Consider the following 16,761-nt stretch of genomic DNA (forward strand, 5'->3'; position numbering starts at 1 on the left):
CCGTCCCACACTTTAATCTATTTTCCCAGTCGACTCTAGCCAACTCTGCCTTCATACCTTTGTAATCTCCTTTATTTCAGCTTAGGACACTGGTTTGAGATTTAACTTTCTCACCCTCCAACTGAATTTGACATTCAACCATGTTATGATCATTCATTCCTAGAGGATCCTTTACTCGGAGATTGTTTATTAATTCTGTCTCATTACACAGCACCAGATCTAAGATAGCCTGCTCCCTGGTTGGCTCCGTAACGTACTGTTCAAGGAAACTATCCCAGATACACTCTATGAACTCTTTCTCAAGGTTACCCTGGCCAATTTGCTTTGTCCAATCAATATGAAGATTAAAATCACCCATGATTATTTCCGTTCCTTTTTTATAAGCCTCCATTATTTCTTGATTTATACTCCGTCCAACAGTGTAGCTACTGTTAAGGGGCCTATAGACTGTGCCCACCAGCAACTTTTTCCCCTGATTATTTCTTATCTCCACCCAAACTGATTCAACATCTTGATCTTCTGAGCCAATATAGTTTCTCACAAACGCACTGATCTCATCCTTTATTAACAGAGGTACCCACCTCCTTTTCCTTTCTGACTGTCCTTCCAAATTGTCAAATACCCCTGAATATTTAGTTCCCAGGCTTGGTCAATTTGCAACCACGTATCTGTAATGACTTTCAGATCATACCCATTTGTATCTATTTGTGTCGTCAACTCATCTATTTTGTTGAGAGTGCTGCGGTGCATTCAGATAAAGAGCTTTTAAATTTATCTTTTTACTATTTTTTCCTGCTTTGACCCACTTTCTGATTCACTTTTATGTTTATACATTCTGTCCCTTCCTGTCACGCTCTGGGTTTCATTTCCCCCAGTGCTATCCAGCTCTATTGCCTTCTCCTTATTCTTTGACTTTTAAAATTTTCACTCACCTGAACCCCCCACCCAGCCCGAGTTCATGCAGCCAAATGGGTGACGAGCATGGTTTCTGTACCTACTCTAAGAATTGTTTGCGTATTATTAATGCTGGATTCTCAAGACTAAGTAGTAAAAGACACCAGGTGCTGCATTCATGCTCTCGTTTTTTTTTTATTTCCCTAGGTAATAAAAACATCAAACCAGAAGAGACTGATCTACAGAAGCTCCCATACTTGAAGTGTTGCATTTTAGAGGCAATTCGTTTGCGAGCTCCAGGAGTTATAACTAGAAAAGTGGTGCAACCTCTGAAAATTAAAGTGAGTTATCTATGGTCTTACTGCTTTGATCCAAGGGATGGGATAGGGAGGTACAAATCGCCTGAGCTGCACTGAGAACCAACATAGGAAATACAGCGGAGACCTCTTCAAATTGAACTTGATTGACAGAAAACTGCTGTAATTGCAGGGTCAAAAATGTGTTTGTGGAAGCCTGTTAAATTCACAAATCTGGAATGCAGGGAATAAAAAGAAATGGAGAATTAATATAAATACTAAAAAGGTAGTAAGAGGAGGGGTGGGGCCAATTAGGGAGGTAGAGGGTATGGTTGAAGTACTAAGCGAGTACTTTGCATCTGTCTTCATCAAGGAAAAGGATGCTGCCATAGATATAGTGAAGGAGGAAGTAGTGGAGACACTTCATAGGATAAAAAATTGATGAAGAAGTGGTATTAGAAAGGCTGGCTGTACTGAAAGTAGATAAATCACCAGGAGCAGATGGGATGCATCCTCAGATGCTGAGGATAATTAAGGGCGGAAATTGCGGAGGTGTTGGCCATAAGGTGTGGATTAATTAAGGAAAGCCAGCATGGATTTGTTGAAGGCAAATCTTGTTTAATCAGCTTGATTGAGTTATTTGATGAGGTGACAAAGCGAATTGATGAGGGCAATGATGTTGATGTCATGTACATGAATTTCCAAAATGCATTCAGCAAAGTGCCACATAATAGACTTGCCAGCAAAATTGAAGCCCATGGAATAAAAGGGACAGTGGCAGCATGGATACGAAATTGGCTAAGTGACAGGAAATAGAGAGTAGTGGTGAATGGTTGTTTTTCGGACTGGAGGGACGTTTTCAGTGGTGTTCCCCAGGGGTCAGAACTAGGACTCTGCTTTTCTTGATATATATTAATGACTTGGAGTGGATGTACAGGGCACAAGTTAAAAATTTGCAGGAGACACAAAACTTGGAAGTAGAGTGAACTGTGAGGAGGAGAGTGATAGACTTCAGGAAGACATAGACAGGCTGGTGAAATTAGCAGACCTGTGGCAGATGAAATTTAATGCAGGAAAGTGTGAAGTGATGCATTTTGGTAGAAAGAATGAGGAGAGGACATCTAAACTAAATGGTACAATCCTAAAGGTAGTGCACAAACAGAGAGATCTGGGGATATGTGTGCATAAATTGTTGAAGGTGGCAGGTAAGGTTGAGAAAGCAGTTAAAAAGGGTTACGGGACCCTGGGTATAAATAGAGGTATAAGAGTACAAAAGTATGGAAATTACGATGAACCTGTATAAAACATTGGTTCGGTCCCAACTGGAGTACTGTGTCCAATTCTGGGCACCACATTTTAGGAAGGATGTGAAGGCCTTAAAGAAGGTGCAGAAAAGATTTCGAGAATTATTCCAGGAATAAAGGACTTCAGTTACGTTGATAGACTGGAGAAGCTGGGGTTGTTCTCCTTGGAGCAGAGAAGATTGAGGGGAGATTTGATAGAGGTGTTCAAAATCATGAGGGGTCCAGACAGAGAAAATGGAGAGAAACTGTTCCAGTTGGCAAAAGGATGGAGAACCAGACCCCACCGTCCTCTGGGTAAAAAAAATTCTCCTCAACTCCCCTCTAATCCTCTATCTATTACTTTAAATTTATGCCCCTTGGTTATTGACCAGCCCACTGGGGGAACTAGGTCCTTCCTATCCACTCTATCACAATTTTATACACCTCCATCAAGTCTCCCTTCAGCCTCCTCTGTTCTGAAGAAAACACCAGCCTATCCAATCTTTGCTCATAGCTAAAATTCTCCAGTCCTGCCAACATCCTCGAAAATCTCTGTACCCTCTCTAGTGCAATCACATCTTTCCTGTAATCTGGTGACTAGAACTGCACGCAGTACTCGAGCTGTGGCCTAACTAGTGTTTTAAACAGTTCAATCATAACCTCCTGCTCTTATATTCTATGCTTCGGCTAATAAAGAAAAGTAACCACCTGTCCTGCTACCTTCAGGAACCTGTGGACATGCACCTCAAGGTCCCTCTGTTCCTCTACACTTCTCAGTGTCCTACCATTTATTGTGTATTCCCTTGCCTTGTTAGCCCTCCTCAAATGCATTACCTCACACTTCTCCAGATTGAATTCCATTTGACACTTTTCTGTCCGCCTGACTAGTCTATTGATATCTTTGTGCAGTCTGCAGCTTTCTTCCTCACTATCAACCACATGGACAATTTTTGTATCATCTGCAGACTTGTTAATCATACCCCCTACATTGAAGTCTTAGCACAGTTTGCCCACTATGGGTGCCTGGCGGGGAACCCAGAACAGCTTCAGAGGAGCAGGTTAAAATCTGAAGACAGTTCTACCTAGGCGATGAACTGCCTGCCCGCCTAGTTTCTGTCAGGTTAAACTCACTCCCTTATGTTTTGTTACTGGATTTAAAAGGGCTAACCATCAAGCTAGAACTAGTCAGAGAAAAACATTTTTGTCATGAAAGTCATTCCTCCATTTTTGTTCTTTGCGATAAGCATAGAGCACAGGTGGGGAAATCTATCAGTAATGAAAAAGAAATAGAACTGAGATATCTCTTGTTCACAATATAGTGAATTTCAGAGGTGCAAATTGCAGGGATCTGAATGTTCTAAAATCAGAATATGCCAGAGTAACTCTGATGGCTGTGAGTAGCTGCTGAGTAGAGATCAGGGAAATCTCAAATGTGATCCCATTCTTTGCTTAAATAACTGATTTCAAGCAGGGTGGCAGTAAGTTGGCCTCATCATCCTTAGATTAGAATGGGGAAAGTCGGCCGGAGACCCTGCTCTGGATGACCATCTAATGAATCCTGCTGGAACTAAGCTAGAGTAGAATTTGGCTGGGAAGTGTATCAGGCTTAGCCATGAAGCGCCCGTAATTGAATATTCTGATGACACTCTTCACATTTGAGCAACAGTCAGTTGGACAAGATATTGGATAGTGACCAGCAGTAATGCAACCATACCCCAGCATGGAGATCTTGTGCAGAACCTGATCAAATACCTTTAGGAGAGGAAAGGAAGGAAGAAAAGTGAAAGAATTTGACTATGCAGTTTAATGGATATTTTCCAAAAAAACTACATTCTGTAAATTATGTAACAGTAACATCTTCTTACTCTAGAATTACATTATTCCTTCTGGAGACATGCTCATGCTGTCAATTTACTGGGCACACAGGAATCCCAAGTATTTTCCTGAACCTGAAAAGTTTCTTCCCGTGAGTATGTTTGCATGAAAGTATTTTATTGCTCTTTCTCCCTGCATTGTGTGAAGCAGAAATGCTTCCCAGTACCTCATGTATACACAGCAAATCTCGTTTGGAATCCTTTTGGACAATATTAAGATTCTCACGTTAAAACACGAATGGTTCCTGTCACCTTCACTGCAACAAAAGCAAACTCATAATTCTTCAGGGTGATACTGATGCACGGAAATTAGGAATGACACAGTACACTGTGATATTAGAAATTTCTGTTTTTTACGAAAACTACAGAGTTGTATAGCATTTTATTTTATTGGGATAAGGCTGCTTTGGAATGTGCTTTAAAAATATGGTTTATTTAAATTGGGGTCAGATATATTGTGGCATTGACATTCTAAATCATTGTACTGCATTTTTGCTAATTTTTCTGTTTTCCATCTTTTATTATTCTGTACTTATCTGCTCCCTTATCTCCTCTCCGGATATTTAGTTGTCAAAGCTAGATCCTAGCTCTGCCATATCTTGTATCTTCTCCAGTCCCTCCTTAGTTTGCCTAGTGTGAGTATTCTCTACATCCTGGTATCTTTCTTGATCTCCTCCCAATGTACTGTCTGCTATGCTCCATTAAGATTTGTCTCCTTTTGTTGTTTTTCCTTTCTTCTCAACTACATTGTTTATGGATCTTGGCATTATATTTAGTTTAGCAACCCAACTGAGATCCTGGCATCTCTTTCCTTTACACGATTACTTCTAAATGTAAATTCGAGGTACCAGGTATTATCTTTCTTTATATTGAAGTGAGGTTAAATCTATATTGGCTGTTCACTTCCAAGCTTGATACCATGCTCTTTTTTTGTAGAGTTTGTTAACATGTCAAATACTATAAATTTATTGATACCTCTTAGGATTGAATACCTGAGTAAGATCTCCACTAAATCTTTTCTCCAGTGTAACCAATTTCCACAGGTGCCCAATCCAAGGAGTGAATTTTGCATTTTCCAATGCCGGGATGTTTCCACTGTAGTAGTGACCAGAACTGAATACAATACTGCGAGTGCTTTATATCACTTAATTATCACTTCCTGGGACTTGTGTCCTAATCTTCCACTTGAGATCTTGTTTACTTTCTTTACTGCTACCCCAATTGTGCTGAAAGTTTCAGCAAACTATCCAACAATATCCCTAAATCCCTCTCCTGTTTTACATAAGAACATAAGAAATAGGAGCAGGAGTAGGCCATACGGCCCCTCGAGCATGCTTCGCCATTTAATACGATCATGGCTGATCCGATCATGGACTCAGGTCCACTTCCTTGTCCGTTTCCCATAACCCCTTATCCCCTTATCATTTAAGAAACTGTCTATTTTTGTCTTAAATTTATTCAATGTCCCAGCTTCCACAGCTTTCTGAGGCAGTGAATTCCACAGATTCACAACCCTCTGAGAGAAGAAATTTCTCCTCATCTCAGTTCTAAATGGGCGGCCCATTATTCTAAGATCATGCCCTCTAATTCTAGTCTCCCCTATCAGTGGAAACATCCTCTCTGCATCCACCTTGTCAAGCACCCTCATAATCTTATACGTTTCAATAAGATCACCTCTCATTCTTCTGAATTCAAATGAATAGAGGCCCAACCTACTCAACCTTTCATAAGTCATAAGTCAACCCCCTCATCTCTGGAATAAACCTTGTGAACCTTCTCTGAACTGCCTCCAAAGCAAGTATATCCTTTCATAAATATGGAAACCAAAACTGCATGCAGTATTCCAGGTGTGGCCTCACCAATACCCTGTATAGCTGCAGCAAGACTTCCCTGTTTATATACTTCATGCCCTTTGCAATAAAGGCCAAGATTCCATTGGCCTTCCTGATCAGTTGCTGCATACTAACTTTTTGTGTTTCATGCACAAGTACCCCCAGGTCCCGCTGTACTGCAGCACTTTGCAATCGTTCTCCATTTAAATAATAACTTGCTCTTTGATTTTTCCTGCCAAAGTTCATGACCTCACACTTTCCAACATTACACTCCATCTGCCAAATTTTTGCCCACTCACTTAGCCTGTCTATGTCCTTTTGCAGATTTTTTGTGTTCTCCTCATACATTGCTTTTCCTCCCATCTTTGTATCGTCGGCAAACTTGGCTACGTTACACTCAGTCTCTTCCTCCAAGTCGTTAATATAGATTGTAAATAGTTGGGGTCCCAGCACTGATCCCTGCGGCACACCACTAGTTACTGATTGCCAACCCGAGAATGAACCATTTATCCCGACTCTCTGTTTTCTGTCAGTTAGCCAATCCTCTATCCTGCTAATATATTACCCCCAACCTCGTGAACTTTTATCTTGTGCAGTAACCTTTTATGTGGCACCTTATCAAAAGCCTTCTGGAAGTCCAAATACACCAGTTCCACTGGTTCTCCTTTATCCACCCTGTTCGTTACATCCTCAACGAATTCCAGCAAATTTGTTAAACATCACTTCCCCTTCATAAATCCATGCTGACTCTGCCTGACCGAATTTTGCTTTTCCAAATGTCCTGCTTCTTTAATAATGGACTCCAACATTTTCCCAACCGCAGATGTTAGGCTAACTGGTCTATAGTTTCCTGCTTTTTGTCTGCCTCCTTTTTTAAATAGGGGTGTCACATTTGCAGTTTTCCAATCTGCTGGGACCTCCCCAGAATCCTTGTGTCCTGCAGACTATAATTTTACTTATAGTCCCCTTTCTAAATGTCATTCAGTTTTGCATTGATTTACATAAATGTCATTTGCTTGTCCAACTTCTTCATCAATCCAACTCCTTCTATAGTTGATCCATTTGTTAAGTGTTATTTACAAGTTCTCCCACTTCCCTTCCCCAGTTTGGTCTTGTGTGTGGCTTAATTTTATTTCCACAGCACAGATGTAGAAAAATGTTGTCTTCCAACAGGACCGATGGAAGAAGACAGACGTAGAAAAACACGGCTTTTTGGATGGCTTCATTGCTTTTGGAGGAGGCAAATATCAATGTCCAGGAAGGTAAGAAAATGGCTCAGTATCATCTGTTTATTAACCATGGCAATGTTAAATTTAACATTTTAGCCAATACGTCTATAGATAAGGCTGATAGACGAATGCTGCAGACTCTGGGGGTGGGGGTTGGGTCGTGGCCTCGTACTGTATTTGCGAGTTATTGTGCTTGTCTTTTTTAATGATAGAATCTGTCATGCGTAGATCAGGACTGGAGCAGAAAAGCACTTTTATATTGGTCCAACGATGTACCTCAATTGAAGAGTCTGGTTTGCCACATCAAAGGGACATTTTCATTTCACATACCTCAGTACAGATTCATACGAGGCATGTAGTGAAGTCAAGGTCACTCTGGACCTGCACCTTTATTTCACAGCTCTGGAATGCTGCACTTGCCTGAGACCTGTCCTTATATACCTGTCTCTTGCAAGTGCACCCCTGGTGGCCACAGGTCATATCTTATTACAGTCATGTATAGCATGTTAGGATACAGTTATATATAATAATGTAAGATACATGACATCACCCTCCCCCAAGGTCTTATTGTCTTTATAGGTTCAGTCTCTCAGGTGGTCTACGCTCTCGCGTGGAGCGTCTGAGTTGTGGTTCAGTTGTTTGACTTGGTGTCTGTTTTTCTTTGGGTGTGGTTGCTGGTATCTCGCCTGGGCTGTCTGTTTCGATTGGTGTGATTGTTGTTGACTCGCCTGGGCTGTCTGTTGGGATTGCCCTTTCCTCAGGCTGTTCCCTGTGTCTGTCCACCAGGTGTGGTGCGAGTTCCACATTGTAGAATCTGGTTCCGCAGTGTTGTTGGTAAATCTGCTTTTGACTTGGTCTACATGCCTCCGGCAGGTTTTGCCATTGTCCATTTGTACTACCAGTAGCCATTTTTCCTTTCTTGCCCGTTACTGTCCCTGCAAGCCATTTGGGACCCCTGCCATAGTTTAGTACAAACACTTTGTCCCCTATCTCATTCCATCTCCCCCTCGAATTTCTGTCATGGTACTCAGTCAGCTTATGGCGCTTTGCCTCAACGATTTCGTGCATGTCTGGGAGGATTAATGAAAGCCTTGTTTTTAAAGTCCTTTTCATCAACAGTTGCGCGGGGGGGATCCCAGTCAATGAGTGTGGACGAGATCTGTATGCCAGCAGCAGTCGCAATAGGCGACCCTGCAGCGTAGGACCTTGGATTTTAAGCATGTCTTGTTTAATGATTTACACTGCTCGCTCCGCCTGGCCTTTGGAGGCCGGCTTTAATGGTGCCGTCTTGACGTGATTTATGCCGTGGTCAATTATAAAATGTTGGAATTCTGCGCTGGTGAAGCATAGACCATTGTCACTGACCAATATGTCATTGATTCCGTGCATTGCAAACATGGTTGCGAGGCTCTCCACAGTGGTGGAGGTTGTGCTCGAGTTTAAAATTGTGCATTCGATCCACTTTGAAAATGCATCTACAACTACGAGGAACATTTTGCCCATGAATAGGCCCGCATAGTCTATGTGCACCCGCGACCATGGTTTGATAGGCCAGGGGCTCAGGGGAGCCTCCCTGGGGCATTGCTGAGTTGGGTACAAATGGTGCACCTTCAGACGCAGAGCTTGAAGTCTGCGTCAATACCAGGCCACCAGACGTGGGATCTGGCTATGGCCTTCATGGGTGGAGCTCCCGGACAAATGCCTCTCTGCCTCGTAGAGGCATGACTACTCGGCTGCCCCACATCAGGCAGTCTGCTTGTAGTGATAACTCATGTTAGGACACATCTTTTTACGAAGGATAACGTGGGGTCGCTGGCCGTCCAGGCTCTGATTTGGCGAGCCGTCATGGGCGAACCTGTGGACTGAAAGGCATTGATTGCCATGACTATCTCATAGTCCTGTTCATCAGACCCTTCCGTGGTCGCCAGGGGTAGCCTGCTAAGCGCGTCGGCACAGTTGTCTCTGCCTGGTCTGTGCCTTATGGTATAGTCGTAGGACGCCAGCATGAGTGCCCACCGTTGAATTCGCGCCGAGGCATTGCCGTTTATTGCTTTGCCCTCGGATAGGAGGGACGTGAGGGGCTTGTGGTCGGTTTCTAACGCGAACTTGGCCCCGAAAAGGTATTGGTGCATCTTTTTGACACCGTACACGCACGCGAGCGCCTCCTTCTCTACCATTCCGTACCCGCGCTCCGCCCGCGAAAGTGACCTGGAGGCATAAGCTATGGGTTGTAATTTGCCCGCACTATTGACATGTTGCAAAACGCACCCGACACCATATGCTGACACATCGCATGTGAGAACTAGCTTTTTACCTGGATCAAAGAAAGTCAAAACACTGTTGGAACACAGAAGGTTGCATGCCTTATTGAAGGCGCGTTCCTGGGCGTCCCCCCAAAACCAATCGCACCCCATCCTGAGTAGCACGTGGAGAGGCTCCAGCAGCGTGCTTAAGTTCTGCATAAAGTTCCCAAAGTAATTGAGTAGCCCGAAAAAGGTGCGCAGTTCTGAGACATTCCGGGGCCTGGGTGCCAGGCGAATTGCTTCTGTTTTGGACTCTGTTGGGCGGATTTCATCAGCGGCAATCCTTCTGCCCAAAAATTCAACCTCGGGTGCGAGAAACAGGCACTTGGATTTCTTGACTCGTAGGCCTACCCGATCCAACCGCTTTAGTATTTCCTCCAAATTACGGAGATGGGAATCGGTGTCCCTGCCCGTGATAAGTATGTCGTCTTGAAATACAACCGTCCCCGGGATGGACTTGAGCAGACTCTCCATGTTACGCTGGAATATGCCAGCTGCCGACCTGATGCCGAATGGGCATCGATTGTACATGAAAAGGCCTCGATGTGTGTTGATGGTGGTGAGTAGCTTGGATTCCTCGGTCAATTCTTGCGTCGTATACGCAGATGTGAGGTCTAATTTTGAGAGAAGTTTACCTCCAGCCAATGTGGCAAATAAGTCCTCCGCTCTGGGCAGCGGGTACTGGTCCTGTAGGGAGACTCTGTTTATGGTAGATTTGTAGTCCCCACAGATTCGTACGGATCCATCAGGCTTCATGACTGGGACGATGGGACTTGCCCAGTCGCTAAATTCCACAGGTGATATAATGCCTTCCCGCAGAAGCCTGTCTAGTTAGTGTTCAATCTTTTCCCTCATCACATATGGTACAGCTCTGGCCTTGTGATGGACCGGTCTAGCATCCTGTGTGATGTAGATTTTGACTTTGGCCCCTTTGAAAGTGCCCACACCTGGCTGAAATAGATGTTCAAATCGCTTTATAACTGTTGAGCAGGAGGTCCGTTCCTCTAATGACATGGCATGGGCATGCTGTCCCCGGGAATCCACCGGGAAAGTCAGTTCACTGTCCCTTTGTGTGTGACAGGGAGCATGGCGATGCCAAGGACTGGTACGATTTCTTTGGTATAGGTCCTTAGTTTGGTGTCGACCCTTGTGAGTTTTGGTCTGTCTCTTTTATGCAGCCACAGTTGTTCAAATTGTTGAGCGCCCATGAGAGATTGACTCGTTCCCGTATCCAGCTCCATGTTGATGGGTATCCCGTTGAGTAGGACCCTCATCATTATAGGAGGCGTCCTGTTGTAGGAGCAGCGGCCATTGATCGTGTTGACCCGCTGTACATCGGTGTCCCGGGTACTGTCCCCACCGTCTTCTGGTCCGCTTTCCGACCCATCCGATTCGTATACCAGCCGAGCTGCTGTTTTTTTGCACATGCGGTCCAAATGCCCTGTATATTCACAGTTCTTGCAAACAGCCTGCTGAAATTGACATCCCCTTGACGAGTGCCCACCCCCACACCTCCAGCACAGACTGCTTCTATTGTTTCCAAAGAATGAGCTGCATCTGGCTGATCTCTCTTGAGCTTCTCTCAGTTTGTAGTTGATTGCTCGCGTTGTGGGTTGATGAGATGTGAACGGCCGTTCCTGTGGCCCTTGATGGCTTCTGGCACCACTGCCTGCTGTCAAGAGCCTGTTCTCCCGGTTTTGTCTGTGTGTGGGGGTAACAGCTTCTTTAAAGCTGTGAACTTCTTGTACCGATATTTCGTTAGTTATCGTACCTGCATTGTAAATCAACCTCGTTTCTTCTTCCCCTACCAAGAATGTCTATGCAACCAGTGCTGCTGCCTCTAAGGTCAGGTTCTTGGTCTCTATGAGCTTTCGGAATATGTCTGCGTGGCCTATTCCTTCAATGAAAAAGTCTCTCAGCATTTCTCTCCTCAGTTCATCGGAGAACTCACATAAACTAGCCAACCTCCGAAGTTCCGCCACGAAGTCGGGTATGCTCTGGCCCACACAGCGTCTGTTCTTGTAGAACCTGTGTCTGGCCATGTATAGGCTGCTCGCTGGCTTCAGGTGGTCTCTTATCAGTGTGCTCAATTCTTCAAACGACTTGCTTGCTGGTTTCTCGGGTGCCAGCAGATCCTTCATTAAAGCGTATGTTTTCGAGCCATAGCTGGTCAAGAAATGGGCTCTTCTCTTGTCTGCTTTGTCGTCTCCTAACCAGTCTTTGGTTGCAAAGCTTTGCTGGAGCCTTTCTATAAAGTCCTCCCAATTGTCTCCAGCATTGTACTTTTTATCTGATCCATTGTTCGCCATTCTGTGGATTCTGTAATCCCGTAACTCGTCGCCACTGTAAAGTCCTGTCCCCTCAGTACAGATTCACACAAGGCATGTAGTGAAGTCAAGGTCACTGTGGACCTGCACCTTTATTTCACAGCTCTGGAATGCTGCACTTGCCTGAGACCTGTCCTTATATACCTGTCTCTTGCAAGTGCACCCCTGGTGGTAAGGTATGCTGGTGGTTACAGGTCATATCTTATTACAGTCATGTATAGCATATTAGGATACAGTTATATATAATAATGTAAGATACATGACAGTAATACTGCAGAATTCATAACTGTTGATTCTGAATATGAAGGTAGTTTTGTACTGTGCAAATGTGTTCACCAGGAACTGGACTAAATCGGTCCAAATTAATTTTACTTAGCACCTCAAAATATTGATAAACATACCAGAATACCGTGTAATAAAAACAGAATTTGACTTATTCAGCCATTGTAAATCAGTAGCCCCAAGTATACATTATATGTTAAAAATGTCATAACTCCTGGTTATAAAACAGTGTGGGCCGAAATTGCCCGTTGCTGGAAAGGGGGCGCAATTACCGTGTTTCGTCTGTTTTTACCTGCGCGGTTGGTGCAGTGGCCTCTTGAGCGAAATTCCGCTCTTTGGCTTTTTTTCAGCGGATCGGAAGTCGGTCATAATGGAGAGAACGGTGCGATTCTTTAAGTTTGGTCCACTGGGCCATCAGGGAGGGTTTCGGCCGGGCCAGTGGCCTTGCACTCAAGAGGAGGTGCCAGACTGCGTGTTGGCGGCCTGGCCGAACCCGGGGGAATAATTATCGCCCCGACATGGCAGTCGCCCGACAAAAAAAAACATGGCGGCCACGGCAGCAGGTCCTCCCCTTTAATGGCGGCTCCACCGCCATTTTAAAAACACTGCAAACACAATGCACCGGCAGAACTCGGCGGAATTCCATGATCCGGGGGGAACATCGGCGATGCGTGGTCTGATGATGCACTTAGGATGGATCGGCAGCAGTGGAGCAGGAGTGGTGGGGGGGGGTAAGCGAGTCACCGCCCGGATACCATAGGAGCGGAATTTTCAAAATGGCGGCCATTCCACAAAAAATCGGCAGCCGGTGCACTCCGCAGCGTGGTCGCCGATTTCCGGCAGTAACAGGCTTTAAGGGAAGGGGCAATTTCGGCCCCTGTATCTCTGACTCACCATGAGCAAAACCCTGGGAGATTTGCTAGTTAATACAGTTGGACCTCTCTGGTCCGGCACCTTTGGGACCTGACCGGTGCCAGACCAGAGAATTTTCCTAACCACAGGAGGTCAACTGGTAACAACGCTGCTGACAACGACTCGGATGTGTTCCGCTCAGTCAGCCGCCTGCCCTTCCCTACCCTTTGAGTGCCCGGCTTGCTTACCTCAATGAACACCAACACTTCAAAAAAACCACATACATACACATAAAAAAAACTAGAGATCGGAGATAAAGTGGAGGATAAAGTCAAGGAGAAACGCTGACCCTTACCCACGATCCTACTCCCGGCGCCAGTCTATGCGTAAACCGTGAGCAGAGCCTGACTGGTGGAAATGGCAGCCTCCTCGCACCGAGACACACAATAATCCCCCCAAGACCGGGGGGTGGGGGAGTGGGGTGGAAATGTTGGCTCAGCCCGGCGCTGCTGCTGCAGCCTTCAGAGTACGTGTGCCCGCCACCAATCAGGCAAGGAGAGGCGGCCTCGATAGCGAGGAGGGCGTGTCAAACCACAGCACTAGCCAGTGTGTAAAACCTCCAGCTAGCCAGGGCATGGCTGTCCAGGTTTGTCATCCAAAATGCATCACATGTACATTTAACATGTGGAGCCATAATTTTTTTTCAATGGACGCCACCCACGCCGGGACTGATGCCGGATCAGAGCCTAAAGAGTCCCGGACAGGAGAGATACATAATTCCTGTTGTTACACATTTCCGATCAGTCAAACTCAAGGCTTCACACTTCCTCTGTTGTACCTCGTGCATTTCACTTCGTGCACCACACTTCCTGTCTCTTACATCAGGTGTGACACCTAAGGCAACACAACTGTGGCTCAGATTTCATATTCATGAAACACCAAAAACTCTGAACTCGGTACTTAGGGAATATAAGAATCAAAAGAAAACAACCTTGCTAGGAACTGTCAGAAAAATACACCAAAGAAAGGAGAAACTGTTCCAATCAAATCACTCAAGGTTTTGTGAAGTTGATTTGAGCCTCCATCTTGGATTTTCCCCTTGCTGAATATGAACAGGAACCAGGAGCCCACTGCTTTGATTTCACGTTAATCCAAAAAAAAGTGTTTGAGAGGCACTGGAAGCTGCTGCTGAATTTATATAGACACAGGCCACCCTGCACCGTTGATGGATGTACTTCTCTTTATTCCTCCCATAACCCATCATTGCTGACTCTCATATGTATAGCTGTTGGCTGAACTGGCATCCCCATCTATTTCCCTGAATAGCTCTTTCTCTAATGGCTGTTTTTTTGCCTTAAAAGATTGTGCATAGTATTAGGAACGTGTACACGTGGATGTAAACTTATTGGAGATTGAAGAAAAGTTGCAACCTATAAATGCCATTAATGAGCAAAGGTTATGCCAGGTGCTTTGACCTCTATAAAGTTCATCTAACCATGAGCTGTAGTAATAAAATCACAGTACTTACTGACTCAGAGCTCTTTACAAGAGATAGAAGGAAATATAAATAAAGTTTCATTAATCTGATTGTTGTTGGCCAAGTATAATTGATAATTAGAGTCTAATGATGTTGCTTTGAGTCTGGCTTTCTCTTCAAACAGCTGTTTTGTTTCCTCCTAGATGGTTTGCACTGCTGGAGATTCAAATGTTTGCTGCTCTCATACTTTACAAGTATGAGTTTACTCTGTTGGATATTGTCCCAAGAGAGGTAAAAGCAATATAAGTGGCATGCAAGCCAAATGTGTGTTGATCTGAAAACTCAGGAATATGTCAACTATTTTTGGATAGAAACAGAGAAGAATGCTGTTTTGCTGAGAAGCAGAAGGGGATGATGGCAGCTCTAATTTAAAATTTGATATTCCATTGGTGATGATCATACAACCAATGAAAGCAGATGTAGCTCAGGCAGAAGAAAAACTGGCCAGCAAGCTTATAGTCTGAAAAAGATAACATCTGAAACACATTCTGATTGTGCCTGTGGGCCATCTTCGCAAGCAAGATCCAAAAATGTTGTGTGCCTGCACACAGTTAAAGTTTTTCTTTTAAATCCATGATCATCTCCAAAACCAGTTCATAACTGGCACTAATTTAGCACTAATTGGCTTCCTCACTGCAAAGGCCACAGAATGGCAGATGTAGGAAATGGAAAAGTGTCTGGTGCAGTATAGGTTGCTCTTCTGAGGTTTCAACTAATTCACTGTATTGGAGTAAAATACAAGAAGCTGTACTCTGCATCTAACCATGTATGCCAGATTATGCTGATCTAATAATAGTAAAATTAAAGCTACTTCTGGCTTCTCAGTATCATTGTAATATCAGATGATTCTTCAATGTGTATCAGTTGATTTTTTTTTAAACAGATATTCTGGAAATGCTAGTACAGTAAGTGTTAACGTGCCGCATGTCTCACACATGGGCTCAATTTTCCCCAATGCCGTTTTTTGGCAGTGTTATGCCCGTTTTTCTTGGCCCAACTACTCAAAAAAAAAGTTGCAAGTTTCCCCGTTCTATTTTTTGAAATTGGCGCCGCACAGCCTGACTTGTAGCCTCGGGGGGGTGGAGCCTAATGTCTGCACTGTAAAAAAACAATGCCCCCCCCCCCCCCCTCCTTCTGCGTATGTGCGAAAAAAGAGGACGTTTTTTACATGATTCCTATGGGCGCGCATACCCAGTACAGCTCCCGGTCTGCAATCGGCCATTTTTAAAGAGCCAGTTGTGTGTGAGAAATTTAATTCTCAGTGGAAAAATCGGAGCTGCAATACAAGATGCAAAGTGGCGCAAGGACCAAGAATTTCTTACAGGATGAAGTGGAGGCAGTGGTTACTGTGATTGAGGGCAGATGGCACGAGTTGGACACCAGCAGAGGTCACATAAAAATTCCACCAAAAGAAATGAAGCAACGCTGGAACCAACTTGTACAAGATTACTGTGCAATGGTGACCACCCTGAGGTCTGGAGGCCAGTGCAAAAAGAAGTGGCAGGATCTTGGTCAAGTAGTTAGTGTAAGTAATATTTTCATTTCTTCAATGGAATTGCAATTGTAAATGTGACCAGCTATATATGTGCCACCCAGCAGAAAGACACCCTCTCTAAAAAGTTATATTTTCATCTTTGCAGAGGAAGGTGGCACACAACAAACGAGAAAGAACTTGAACAGGAGGCCCGGCAAATCTGCACCCACTGACACCCTTGGAAGAGAGGGTCGCTGCTTTGATGGGTCCTGCCTGGAGAAAAGCAACCACCATTGCACAAGCTGGACCCACACTCGAGGAAGAGGGTAAGTCCTTCAAATTCCACAGTCTGGCTTTGCTAAATGTTAAGCTGTGCTTCGGTTCATGGGGATATCTCCCGTCAGCTACGCTTCAGTTGATGCAAAGTGCTATCATTCATCGTGGTCCTTCAAATCAGCCTGCAGCCTGCACTGTGTGAGCCTACTCATGCCACCCATCCCTCCTCTGCTGCCAACCATTATGTCTGTTCTGTTATATTTTGCAGAACTTGAGGCCAACCCTGACGATGCAGAAGAAGA

The 16,761-nt window shown here is 44.5% G+C and overlaps 1 protein-coding gene across 2 annotated transcripts in view; it reads left to right on the plus strand.

Moving 5' to 3' along the window:
- Positions 1–16,761, plus strand: part of cyp39a1 (cytochrome P450, family 39, subfamily A, polypeptide 1) — a 63,897-nt gene that overhangs the window by 43,358 nt on the left and 3,778 nt on the right. For both annotated transcript variants that reach the window (XM_070884428.1, XM_070884429.1), the window contains 4 exons: positions 1,102–1,235; positions 4,344–4,439; positions 7,353–7,441; positions 14,853–14,940. In XM_070884428.1, the coding sequence (XP_070740529.1) occupies positions 1,102–1,235; positions 4,344–4,439; positions 7,353–7,441; positions 14,853–14,940 (407 nt within the window). The remainder of the gene's footprint in view (positions 1–1,101; positions 1,236–4,343; positions 4,440–7,352; positions 7,442–14,852; positions 14,941–16,761) is intronic.

Source organism: Pristiophorus japonicus, chromosome 7 (assembly GCF_044704955.1).
Source record: "Pristiophorus japonicus isolate sPriJap1 chromosome 7, sPriJap1.hap1, whole genome shotgun sequence".
Lineage (NCBI taxonomy): Eukaryota > Metazoa > Chordata > Chondrichthyes > Pristiophoridae > Pristiophorus > Pristiophorus japonicus.